A 12,985-nucleotide genomic window follows, 5' to 3' on the forward strand; every position below is an offset into this window, starting at 1 on the left:
ACTCACCAGAACAAAGGAACCAATCTCCAGCATGAGCAAAACCAATGTAGTGTACAAAATCCCATGCAAGGACTGCACAAAACACTACATAGGATAAACAGGAAGACAGCTAACGATCCGCATCCATGAACACCAACTAGCCACTAAACGACACGACCAGCTATCCTTAGTAGCCATACACGCAGATGGCAAGCAACATAAATTCGACTGGGACAACATTACTATTATAGGACAAGCCAAACAGAGAACAGCCAGGGAATTCCTAGAGGCATGGCACTCATCCACAGATTCAATCAATAAGCGCAACGACCTGGACCCAATACACCGACCACTGCAGCAGACAGCTGGAACTGACAACCGGAAGCAGCAGATTCAAACCACTGCAAATGCCAGAGGAAAGATCACTGAAGCACTTCACAGGAGGCTCCCAAGTACTGAGGATGTCACCTAGACAGGGGATGAAACGTCCGCAACACAAATTCCCAGCTCGGCGAACAGAACCACAACAATGAGCACCCGAGCTACAAACCTTCTCATAAACTTTGAAAACTGTTGACATCTTCAAGTTGGTTTTCTGATGCTTTTGCAAATGAGATGGTGCACTTCAGTACAAGCCAGCCATGGTGTCTCATATTGTGGTTATTTGTTTTGTGCTGCACAACAAGACAACTAAAAGAGGTTTGGTTTTGGATGAGATGGAGTTTTGAATGCCACTTAAACATGATCATTTTAAATGTCTAAAAAGAAGTGATATGATGCTACTGCCTCAGGGATATCTCGGCAACATTCCCTCCTGCTCCCCCAGTAAATTTGTAATCTGTTAATGTAATTTGTCTTTAACAAATCTATGCTGGCTGTCCAAAATTAACTTATATATCTTTAAATGCTAACCAATTTTATCCCTACCATTTCAAACTCAAAATTCTTGGTCATATTTGAATTTCATCACTGCTCATCTTCATAAAACCTACAATGTGTCAAACTCTCTTGTACATTAAGTCTGACCTCCTGTGCCTTTCTCCTCTTTGGTATCACCGTCTTTCACAGTCACTTTTATTTTCTCCAGCACTTCGTCCCTAAACCCGTCTACTTTGCAACCTCACTTTGTCCTTTATGAAAAAATGTCATTTCTTTGACCAGGCTTCTGACCACTCCTCTCCAATGTGAAGTGTTTCATGATAAGTTTTCTACATTAAAGATACTGTATAAAGACAAACTGTTGTTTTGCAAATGTCTTGCTGACAACATGCTAAACAATACTGAAGATTACTTTTCTGTCAGTATATATCACATAAAAATATGTTTTCTGAAAGTTCTATAAATCAGCACTGGATTCTATCCATCCATCACTGCCTTTAGTATATTGCTGATCCAATTGGTAATGCTGCATAGGATGTCAGGTGATATTGTATTTATAACCTTAAGGTGGGCCACATAGGTCCCAAAAGTCCATTAGATTCATATGTCAGAGTAATTATGGCACTGAAGGAGACTGTTCAGCCTTCAAAATCTGAAGAGTAATCCAATCAGTCTTATTTCTGTGTTCTAATTCACTTGCCCTGTAAAGTTATTTCTCTTAAGTGCTCATCCAATTTCCTTTTGAAATTATTCCTCATCTCTATTTCCTCCCACTCTCATAGGCAGCAAGTTCCCAGTTGTTGCATTCACTGCATAAAATGTTCATCACTTATCCTTCCATCAATTGCCTAACGCATCAAATCTGTGTCCCTTAGTTCCAGTACCATCTAGTGTCATTTTATTTGTTTACTTTGCCTTCAACAGCCGTGACCTTGTACAGGAGTATGAAAGACCACTTTGGGCAAATAGGTTACAAGAAGCTATAGAAGCAGTAGAGGCAATGGACTTAGCTGAGATGTGTTGAATGAATAATTCACATTTGTCTGTTCTAAGGGAGGAGATGCTGCACAGTCCATGGTGACAGAGGAGGAAACTTGGACACCGGCTTAAATGATTGTATTGGAGAGGCATTGGTACTTAACATCGATAAAGCACTGAGATCAGATAAGATGCATTCAAAAATATTGAAGGAATCAAGCGTGGAAATTGCAGAGGCATTGGGAATAATCTTTCAACCTTCCCTAAACTTGGGGTGGAGTGGAAGAGAATTATAAGTTTATTCCCTTAAGCAAAAAAGGTTGTAAAGATAAACTCAGAAATTACAGACCAGTTTGATTTCAGTGGTGGGGAAATTACTGGAAGCAATTGTTCAAAACAGAATTAATAGCTATATTGATAGAAAAATATTAATTGGGAAGAGCTCCATGAGTTTCTTAAGGGAAAATCATGTTGGACTAACTTTATGGAGATTTTTGATCAAGAAACAGAGTTGAGGAGGATAATGCTGTCGATATGATGTGTATGGATTTCAAATAGGACATTCTAAACAATGCCTCACTACAGACTTGTAAGAAAAGTTATAGCTTCTGAAATAACTGGGGTATTAGGAGCATGGGTGCAAATTGTTTCTGGAAATGCTCATATTGGAGGCAGTGCTGAGAAGGTTCACGAGTCTGAAGTTTGAAATGATGGTGTTGGCTTATAAGAAAGATTGGGCAGGTTAGACCTAAAATCCTTGGGATTTAAAAGATTGGGAGGTGAAGTTATTACTTATAAGGTTCTGAGGCATTTTGACAAGTTGAGTGCTGAGAGGATGTTTCTCCTCGTAAGGAAATTGAGAACTAGAGACCACATTTAAAAAAATGATGGGTCTCCCATTTACAATAAGAATAAGGAGAAATTTCTTCTCTCAGATCATCTTAAATCTTTGGAATTCTCTTCCTTCAAGGACATTGGGGTTTGGACCAGTAAATATAATATAAGACTGGCTAGGCTGAATTTTGAACTCCAACTGAGTTGAGTTATGGGCAGAAATTTGGAGTTGTGGCCGTCCACTTGGAGGTGGGAACAACCATAATGTTACTGATTGGAAAAGTAACCTGAATAATTTAAATGACCTATTCCTGTTTCTAGGTTCTTATGTTCGAATTCTGAAACTCCTATGCTTCTGGTTAGCTTCCACAATCTAACCTTGTAGGTAAAATCCAACACTTGGAACTATTCTTGTAAATCCTTTCTGCTCATGTAACCCTCGTATCACTTCTGAAGTTTTGTCCAGACTGAATGCACTACTCTTGTTGTGATAAGGAATGTTTAAAATGAGTTACTAATATAATTTTGATTTAGTCAAAATAAACTTATACATAGCAGATGGTTTGGTCCAGCCCAAATTAATCTCAAAATGGGCTTGGTATTACTATATTCCAAAATGTGGTGAAAATAATTATTCAATGATTCATACTAGTGGTTTAGATGTATATACTGAATTAACATAAAATTACTGAGTTGTTTTCTTCCATGCACTTTTTTTTGTCCTATTTAGTTGCTTCACCTTGCCTCAGTTATCATATTTAATCTTTCATACAACAGTAATTTTCACTCCTACAGTGAAGCATAACCATCATTTGTGCTAATATTTACTGGATGTTTCTTTTCTGTCACCTGTTTAGGTCTTGTGGAAATTTGTCTGATGCATCCCCTCGACGTGGTGAAAACCAGGTAAGGCTTTGCTTGAGCAAGTTTTATTGATACTGGAAGTCATCCAGAATGTGGGCTGTCAACTGGTGATTTAAAATGTCAGAGCTTGCCTGTGTAATTGGTATTTTAATGTCATTCTGCAATGGAGATAACTTGGCAAACTGATAATCTTTCATTCTGTGAAAAAACATGAGCTGTTCCTTTTTAAAGGAGACAAATATCAAAGAAGTTCTATCAGGGCTAAAGCAGCTAATAGAATTACATTCTTGTAATTATTTTTGAGTTTGGATTTCAATTTACAATTTATTGCTGTGTTTACTGTCTAGAATCTCTTATAGCTATGTTGTTTACTTCTTTCTTTTTTAAAAAAGTAACCTTTCAAACTGGTTTTACTTCAGGGATTTAACAAGCCAAACAAATGAGTCTTGTTTAACTATTCCCATTGACAACCTGTAGTTTACTTGCAAACTGATACAGAAAGAGTATGTGATTCAGATCTACTATACTCTACATGCTTTAATCAGAACAAAATTTTCCTTTCTCTTAGTACCAGTGCTGAGTTGGGGTTGTGAAGAGCATTAGGGATTGGCAGTGAGAGGGCAGATTAATGGATTAGGGTAAGCATGAGGCAATTCTGTCCCATATTTTGATCAGATGTTAAAACAAAATGTGAACTTTGCTGCATATTATCATACACATTAAATCATTCAATTCTGTTTGATCATTAAGCTGAGAAACTGTTCAACCATTTCTTGTACATTAACTCATTTCATTCCAACTTCTTGACTTGTTCAAACAGATTCTGGTTATATTTTACAGGGTAGTGCAGCATATGAATGACCTGACCACAGATTCACATCACATCATATTTTTCATTCTTGACTTGTAATTGAGTACAGCAGAAAACAGCAGTTGAATGAAAGACACTGTAACATAATATGGGAATGCTAAGGCTGGTATTCTTAAATTAATGCAATTTGCCAGCATACATGAAAAAGAGTTTGGTTTCCAAGTTAAATCAGTTTCAGTTGAAAAAGGAACATTTGAGATTCTCACTTTCTATTGTGTTGCATTTTGCTTTCAGTCCAGCACGTAGATTATTTCACGGTAGATCCGAAAGGATAGTATTCTGGCATTGATGTATTAAGAAACTTTGACACATTTATGAAAGTTAAAAATAGAAGGACTGCTACCATGAATATATTTGGAGATTATTTTGCATTTGAAATTGAATTTGAAGATTGAATTAAATCTTGAATTCCATAAATTAATCTCTACATTATTTCTATCATAGTATTGCAAGACTAAATTTAATTACAATTGTTAGGAACTTAAACTTTGAGATTACAAGCCATTTTGATTTGATTTTGTCACTGACATTTGACTCTATTGAATGTTAAGATAATATATTTTTTAACATGAAGCCATGACATTTTAAGTTCTCCATTTAATCAAAAATATATTATCACAAAACTCATTTCATTTCTCAAACACATTTGTTATGCATTAATAGTAGGTTGTGGAAAGATTGTTCTAAACTTGGAGTGAAGAGAAGTCCGCAGCAGCAGTGGGATGAAGTTATGGCTTTTCATTAACCTGGAAGCCTCCTATTTACATGGTTCACAGCCTGGTCTCAGCTCACTTGGAGGTAACAAAGGGTGTCGGACCCAAAATGCAGCAGGGGGCTCACTCCTTTAGGGCTGCCATCTGAATCTGATCAGGTCAACTGTTTTAACTCCTGCCTCATTAGGGGAAATAAACAGGAGATTATAGTTCATGTAAGGATCATATTACAGAGCTCAAGCTTGTTCCAGACATTAGGTAGCTGATTATTTTTTGTAGAAGCCTTACTGTTTGTCCTTTAGTTAAGAATGTTAAGTTGAGTTTTTTGAGAAACTTGTATTTGATACAGGTCGAGAGAATGGAGTAAATTAAATAGAACAGTGTTAATAAATGAGATGTGTCACTCACTGAAGGTGGATCATGTACTCAGGCTAACATCAGTCTGCTACAGAGACTTAGCGTTGATGAAGGAGAGCAGTGTGTAAGTGGTGCTTTGCCTTTGACATTTAAAACATTTTATAATGCTGAGTGCAGAACTGTTAGGCTGAGGGAGGCACTCTTGTGGATTTCACATTCCAAAACAATGACATGTACTTATTTACTAATGTAGTCCTTTAAAAAAAATGATAAGAAGCACAGTTCCTTGTTTGCTAGAGTGAACAATATTCCTGACATTTTTTCTCGTCTTAGGTAGAACGGGAAATATCAGCTGATCCCACATAGGTTCAGATTTGCTCATGTGTACTTGAAAGATGGGCTGAGGCAACACAATTCTTTGTTACTGTTGTAGATAGCATTAATTTAACTAGGAAAGGAAGTATACAAAGTTTTGTAAAAACACAAGTGTTTCCTTGCTGATCCCAAACAGTTCATTATCTACAGTGCCTAAGGCAAAACTAGGTCTACTGTGAAGAGTGAAATGTACCCTTACATCCTAAAATTACTCTTTATAACTACAAGACTGCTGACAAGCATACTTATTATGTAAACCAAGAATATGAATGGATATAGTTTGCAGCCTTGGAAAATGTTGGCTGTATTTTTAACTCTCAAATATTGCAGATTGGGTGAAGGATATTTTAACGATTTCCAAAGCAACCAGATCTTCTGTCTCACTAGTTTGAAAGTAATTTGATTCTTGACATTACTGAGTGAGAAGGAGTTAAAGAGAAACTTAATTATTTATTAGAATGTACTACTTAAAACTACAAAGAAATTCAATGAAGTCTACATCATGGTCATCAGGGAATTAGTAATACTGTCTCCAAAATGATGCTTTACTGCTTCAAGTCAGACCTAATAGGATTACATTAATGTTTCAAATGTTGGTTTGTGATTGACGTTTGTCACATTAAACACGAAAAAAGTAACCTGGGAATAATTGTAAATGAATGAATTATTTTGGGTCTTAATTTTGGGCACCGTGTTTCAGGCAGGTAGGAAGAGAGCAGGCCTCAAAGGATTAAACTATGAGGGGGTTGAATAAATAATTAAAAATAACTAAAGAACTGCGGATGCTGGAAATCAGAAACAAAATCAGAAAGTGCTGAAAACATTCTGAAGAAGGGTCATTGAATCCAAAACTTAAACTCTGTTTCCTCTCCACAGATACTACCAGATCTGCTGAGTTTTGCCAGCAGTTTCTGATTTTGAATAAATAGTAGTTGTATACCCTGGTCATTTTGAAGGTTTGAGTCAATTAAGCTGTTTAAAATGGTGTAAGATTTTGATTGTATAGACACGAAGAGCAGACTCTTATGGGGGTCTGCATGACATGGCCTATGGTCCATTGTGTGATAGAATTGGGTGACAAGTGCAACTTGGCACCTCAGTCATGTTGCAGTGATCAGCAATGACTGTACAAAAGGCCTGTGCTGACTGAAAGGAAACCACTATTAATCCCACCTCCTGATCTATCACATAAGCATAATGATTGTCTGTGTAGAATGCAGCGTGATGATCAGTGTTTAATATGAGTGTGGACATTGGAGGGTAGTGTTGCCTCACAGGCAGCCCCTTTTCACTGACATATTGGATCACTCAGCCAGTACAGCATCTTTATCAAGTAACTACATATGCTGAGGCAAATTGTGAACATGTCTTCCATTATCCACTGTCACATATCTCATTGTGTGAAGGATTTTGCTCAGCCCACATGTGAAAGATGCAGCACTAAATATGGTTTTGAGAGCTTCTTCTGTATCTAAGTTTGGCCCACTTCCAGTAAGAGTAATGGGCACTGCTGCATGGTGGTCACTGTAGCTGCCTACCTAAGGAAGTAATAAATGGATGTAGATGGAGCAGGACCAATGGCAAACCCAGGAGCAGCAGCAGACCCTAGAAGAGGATGAGGAACACCCAGCTCAGGGAGAGGTTGCAGCTATAAATCCCCTCAGGATGCTGAGATGTGTAGAATGCTCAGTCGTTTTCTAACCCTACTCTATTTCCTGGGCCTGAGCAAGATGCTGAATCTGTATGTCTGAGGGCACTGTGATGAAACTGTACCAGATGTTGGAATGGGACCTTAGATCTGCAGGAATGGGAGACAGTCTTCTTCTGCTCATTGTGAAGGTTGTTGTATTGCTAAACCTCTACATGATTCATTCCTTCCAGGGAGCAACAAGAGATCTTTGTGGGATCTCTTAGTTGTACACCCTGAAATGCAGCTGCACAGTGACCTCCAATATACTCTGGACAGAGTGTGTCCCATAAACTTGGTGGTCTGTACTCTGCACAATTAGGGATGACAATGGAGCAATGTCCAGAGGGACTGGAGGAAGGGATAGAAATTATCTTCCAAGGAGGAGAATGGGGACATTAGGATGGAGGAAATTGACATTGTCCATAACAGAGCTCAATTATGATGGATGTTACAAACCAGTGTGATGATGCTGTGGCTTTAAAAGGTGTGTTTTGCTCTGGTTTCTTTAAGAGAGAGATTGGGGACAAGTACAAAGCAGTCTATGAGGAGATAAACAACTTGTGAAACCTTGTGTTTTCAAAAGAAAGTTGGAACATTAGAAGCAGCCTGAGTGGCTGTGGTCAAGCTCTCTCAGATCCAGGACTTTGGACAGTTGTTGCTAAGGCCTTGGCAGGTTTGAAAGGCAGTGAATCTCTCTTGACTGCTACTCTCTTTCTCTCCCTCTGAGTTTCTCTCAGATTTGTGTTTTGATGTTCTTTCCCCTTGGACTGGAGAACTCTTTGTGAGACCATTTGTTTTTTTTGCCAAGGGTGTATATATTGGATGTTGCCTTTTTGGAACAGTTAATTAGTAGTAGCTACTTTTTATATTATTCTGCCAAATTTTCCAGTGAAGTTAAGTTATTCCAAGTTCTTCATTCTTTTGTTGTATTTTAACTACAGTGTTTGAATAAATTGAGTAACATTGAGATTTTTGACCAAATGAATTCCATCTGGAACATAGCACTTGACATTTACCTTTAAAATATGAAAAATTAGGGTCTAGACTACGTTCCTAATATATTTTGATGGGATCTGTTGTGGTCCATGACATGAGACAAAACCTCATTTATGTCTGGTTCCTGTAGAAAAGATTTAGGTGCAGCAATTATTGACTGTAACAATTTTTAATCGTCTGCTGAAATTTGGTTGGCAATGTGGGGCATAGTTCAGCTTCTGTTGATTTCATTTCTGTAACCTTTTTATTTTTGTCAATATAAGCTCATGCTTGTGTTTGAAGTGGTTCAAGTATTTGCCTATATGTGATGGTTCCTACTGGCCAGCAACAGCAAGATGCCAGGTTGACAATGGACAGTGATTCCTGATGAAGGGCTTTTGTGTGACATGTTGAATGTCCTGCTCCTCAGATGCTGCCTGGCCTGCTGTGTTTTTCCAGGACCGCTGTAACCTTGACTCTTAATCTCCAGCATCTGCAGTATCCTCCTTCGCCTAGTGGATGAAGGGAATTGAGTAACACTGAATTAAAGGGTCATCATATGGGATGCAGTTAGGGACAAGTAAGATGTGTGGTGTGGTGGTCAAACAGTGATGAGAGTGAGTGAAGACAGTTGTATGTGCAAAGGCATGTCAGCAATGTCAGCTTTGGGCCATTAACAGCATGGCCTTATGGCTGTTGTGCCACTAAGCTGCAGATGAGGGGAAACGCCAGCCTCCCAATGCTTATCCAGATGCACAGCAACCTTTACAGGATTGTTAAGGTCCATAGGGTACTCACCTTTGGACCGATCTCCACTGAGTAGCAGTTCCTATGAGTTTGGTGTGTGATAAGAGGGGTGCCAATGGACTAGGGTAAATAATTAATTTGGTTCGCCTGGTTTAATAGCGTGAGAAAACATGTGAGGCCTCTTGGCAAAAATCCTTCCAAAAAATCAGATGTAGCTTAATCTAGGCTAACAAAATGTAAGATTCAGTCCAAAGTAACTATTTCCTCTAATTGAGTTGACTAATGGTCAGAGTCTTAAAAATTAAAAGGCCATGTGGACTGAAAGCATATTTTCCTTCAAAGGGTATTGCAAATATGAACGATATCTTGTAGATGCTGGATAAATTAAAATTTTCACAACTGTTTCAGATAGATATGATTTAATGTTTGTTTAATTGGATGTGGAGCAGAAATGGATAAAAGATGTTGAGATCTCGAACAACATTAACTTACTGGCAGAATAGACTTGACTGCTAAGTGATCTGCTCCTGTTTCTGGGCTCCAGAGATTCTTTCATTCTTCATAGAATATGGTCATCATTAGCTAAGTCAATATTTTTTGCCAATACCTAACTACGCTTAGAAATGGCAGTGAGCTGCCTTCCTGAGCAATTACATGGCATAGATACGCTCAAAGTGCCTTTAAGGAAGGAGTTATAGGTTTTATTTTACCCAATGATACTGAAGAAACAGCAATATAGTTCCAAATTGCGATATTATGTAGCTTTGAGAGAAAATTGTCAATAGCGGCCACACCCTACATCTGTTGCCCTTGTCCTTCCAGATGTTGAAATTCATTAGGTGGACCATAAGATATAGGAATTGAAGTAGATCATTCAGCCTATTGAGTCTGATCCACCATTCAGTGTGATCATGACTGATCTGACAATCCTCAACTCCACTTTTCTGCCTTTCCCCACAATCCTCAGTTCCCTAACTGATTAAAAATCTCAACCATGAATATCCTTAATAACTAAACTTCTACAACCCTCTGCAATAAAACATTCCACAGAATATCTACTCCGTAAGAGAAGAAATTCTTCCTTGTCTGTGTTATAAATGGGTGACCCCATACTTGAGATTATTAGATTACTTACAGTGTGGAAACAGGCCCTTCAGCCCAACAAGTCCACACCGACCCTCTGAAGAGCAACCCACTCAGACCCATTTCCCTACATTTACCCCTTCACCTAACACTACAGGCAATTTAGCATGGCCAATTCACCTAACCTGCACATTTTTGGACTGTGGGAGGAAACCGGAGCACCCGGAGGAAACCCACGCAGACACGGGGAGAATGTGCAAACTCCACACAAACAGTTGCCTGAAGCGGGAATTGAACCTGGGTCTCTAGCACTGAGGCAACAGTGCTAACCACTGTGCCACCATGCTGCCCACCTGACGAGACTCTCCCACAAAGGGAAACAACTTTTCTGCAAAAAATGTGTCCAGTCCTTTAAGAAGCTTGTATGTTTCAACAAAATGAACTCTTGTTCACATAAATTACAATATGTGCAGGCCCAACCTATTTAACCTTACCTTATAAGGCCATACCCTGGATCAATCGAGTGAACCAACTCTGAACTACCTCTAACACCAGTCTATCTTTTCTTAGATAAGCAGTCCAAAATTGTTCACAATATTCCATGTGTGGTCTAAATAGTGCCTAGTATAGGTTTAGCCAATGTTTCCTATTTTTATTCTCCATTCACTTTAAAAAAGGCCACTTTCTGATTGCCTTCTCTATTACCTGCTGAAATTATTAGCTCGCTTTTTGTTTGAGTTTGGAAACTTTCGTAATTTTTAGCTGTGCATCTAGTGGATAGTACACACTGCATCAGTGGCAAAGGGAGTGAATATTGAAAGTATTAGATGGGTGGCAATATATTGGGCTGCTTTGACCTGGATTTCATCACATCTTTTGAGTGTTATTGAAAACACACTCTTTCACGGAGGAACAGTCATTTCATACATCTGTTGCCCTTGTCCTTCTAGATGTTGAAATTCATCATATGGACCATAAGATATAGGAACACTCTTCCATCACACTCATGAATTGTGCCTTATAAATGATGGATAGGTTTTGAGGATCCAGTATGTGAGTTATATACTACAACATTCCCAGCTTGTGATCTACTGTGTTGCCACCGTATTTCAAGTAGCACGGTGGTCAGTGGTTAATACAGCTGCCTCACAGCACTAGGGAACCAGGTGACTGTGTGGAGTTTTCACATTTTCCCCGTGTCTGCATGGATTTCCCCTGGGTGCTCCAGTTTCATCCCACAATCCAAAGCTGTGCAGGTTAGGTAAATTGGCCATGCTACTGTTCAGGGATGTGTAGGTTAGGTGGATTAGCCATTGAAAAAATAGGGTCACAGGTATAGGGTACGCTGGTGGGTCTGGTTGCAACACTGTTCAGAAGGCCAGTGTGGACTCAATGGGTTGTATTGCCTACTTCCACACGGTAGGAATTCTGTGATTATTCTAGATGGTTAGTCCAGTTTAGTTTCTTGTCAGTCGTAACCCCCATATGTTGTTAGTAGGGGATTTAGTTATAGAAATGACATTGAGTGGCAAGGATGATGTTTGGATTGTCTCTTGTTGGAGATAGCTATTGCCTGAAACTTTATTAACACACATTTTACTTGTCACTCATTAGCCCAAGCGTAACGTGTCCATTTGGACATGGACTACTCCAGTTTCTGAGGAGTTGCAAATGATGCTGAACATTGAGCAATCATCAACAAATATCCCTACTTCTGACTTTAAGATGGAGGGGAGGCTTTTGATGAATCATCTGAACATGATTGGACCTAGGACACTACCCTGAGGATCTCATGCAGAAATGTCTCGTGCAGATCTAATTGACCTACAATAACCACAGCTGCCTTCCTTTTTGCTTGGTATTTCCTATATTAATGTTAAGTTTTATATTTCATAATGTTTAACTGCATTATTTACAACATAAAAACTTTGCTAAATTATAACAGGTTTTTTGGCTGTGGATCCTATTGATTTTCAATGGGGAAATATTGAGAGACCACTTAATACAGTGAGAAGTAGGGCAATTGGTGTTAATATAATGTGTAACACAACAAGTGGTGTTTTACAATAGATGTTTAACTGCACTTGGTATCACCTTATGTGGATACCAACAATCCTTTACTGGTGGCATTTAAAAATAATGTTTAAAAAGGCATTAAAATTCTCATGGGCTGTAAAATCTGTTACAATCTGATCTACTGATTGCTACAATGTCTTCAATATTCATCATGTTGCTTTTATTATTTATAATTCTTTGTTTTGGTAATAAATGTTGGCAGATGTATAAAATAATCATATTATTCATGAGAAAATGGGAAATGTTTAGTCCTTATTAGTAATATTTCTTCACCATGAAATTCAGAACTGTAATTAAGGCACACATAACAGTGAAATTACAGAAAATGGCTTTAACTCTTACAAACCCTACTACGTCTATAAAATACAAATAGAATCATCCCTGCTGTTTCACCTGACCTATGAACTACTGAGCAATCGAGCACATATAAGGAAATTCCAGATGTGGCAGTAGTTCCCGCATCAATACAACCTAATGTTCTGTGCTTAACCTAACTGGATATTTTATTTTCCTACCAGAAAATTAAACTTTGGTGTAGAAGAAATAGTTCTCCCCCATGGACAA

General features: G+C 38.4%; 1 protein-coding gene across 3 annotated transcripts in view; it reads left to right on the plus strand.

The window, feature by feature from the left end:
• The window catches only part of slc25a21 (solute carrier family 25 member 21), a 525,641-nt gene that overhangs the window by 390,349 nt on the left and 122,307 nt on the right, over positions 1–12,985 (plus strand). For all 3 annotated transcript variants that reach the window (XM_060829076.1, XM_060829077.1, XM_060829078.1), the window contains one exon: positions 3,528–3,576. In XM_060829076.1, the coding sequence (XP_060685059.1) occupies positions 3,528–3,576 (49 nt within the window). The remainder of the gene's footprint in view (positions 1–3,527; positions 3,577–12,985) is intronic.

Source organism: Hemiscyllium ocellatum, chromosome 8, assembly GCF_020745735.1.
Source record: "Hemiscyllium ocellatum isolate sHemOce1 chromosome 8, sHemOce1.pat.X.cur, whole genome shotgun sequence".
Lineage (NCBI taxonomy): Eukaryota > Metazoa > Chordata > Chondrichthyes > Orectolobiformes > Hemiscylliidae > Hemiscyllium > Hemiscyllium ocellatum.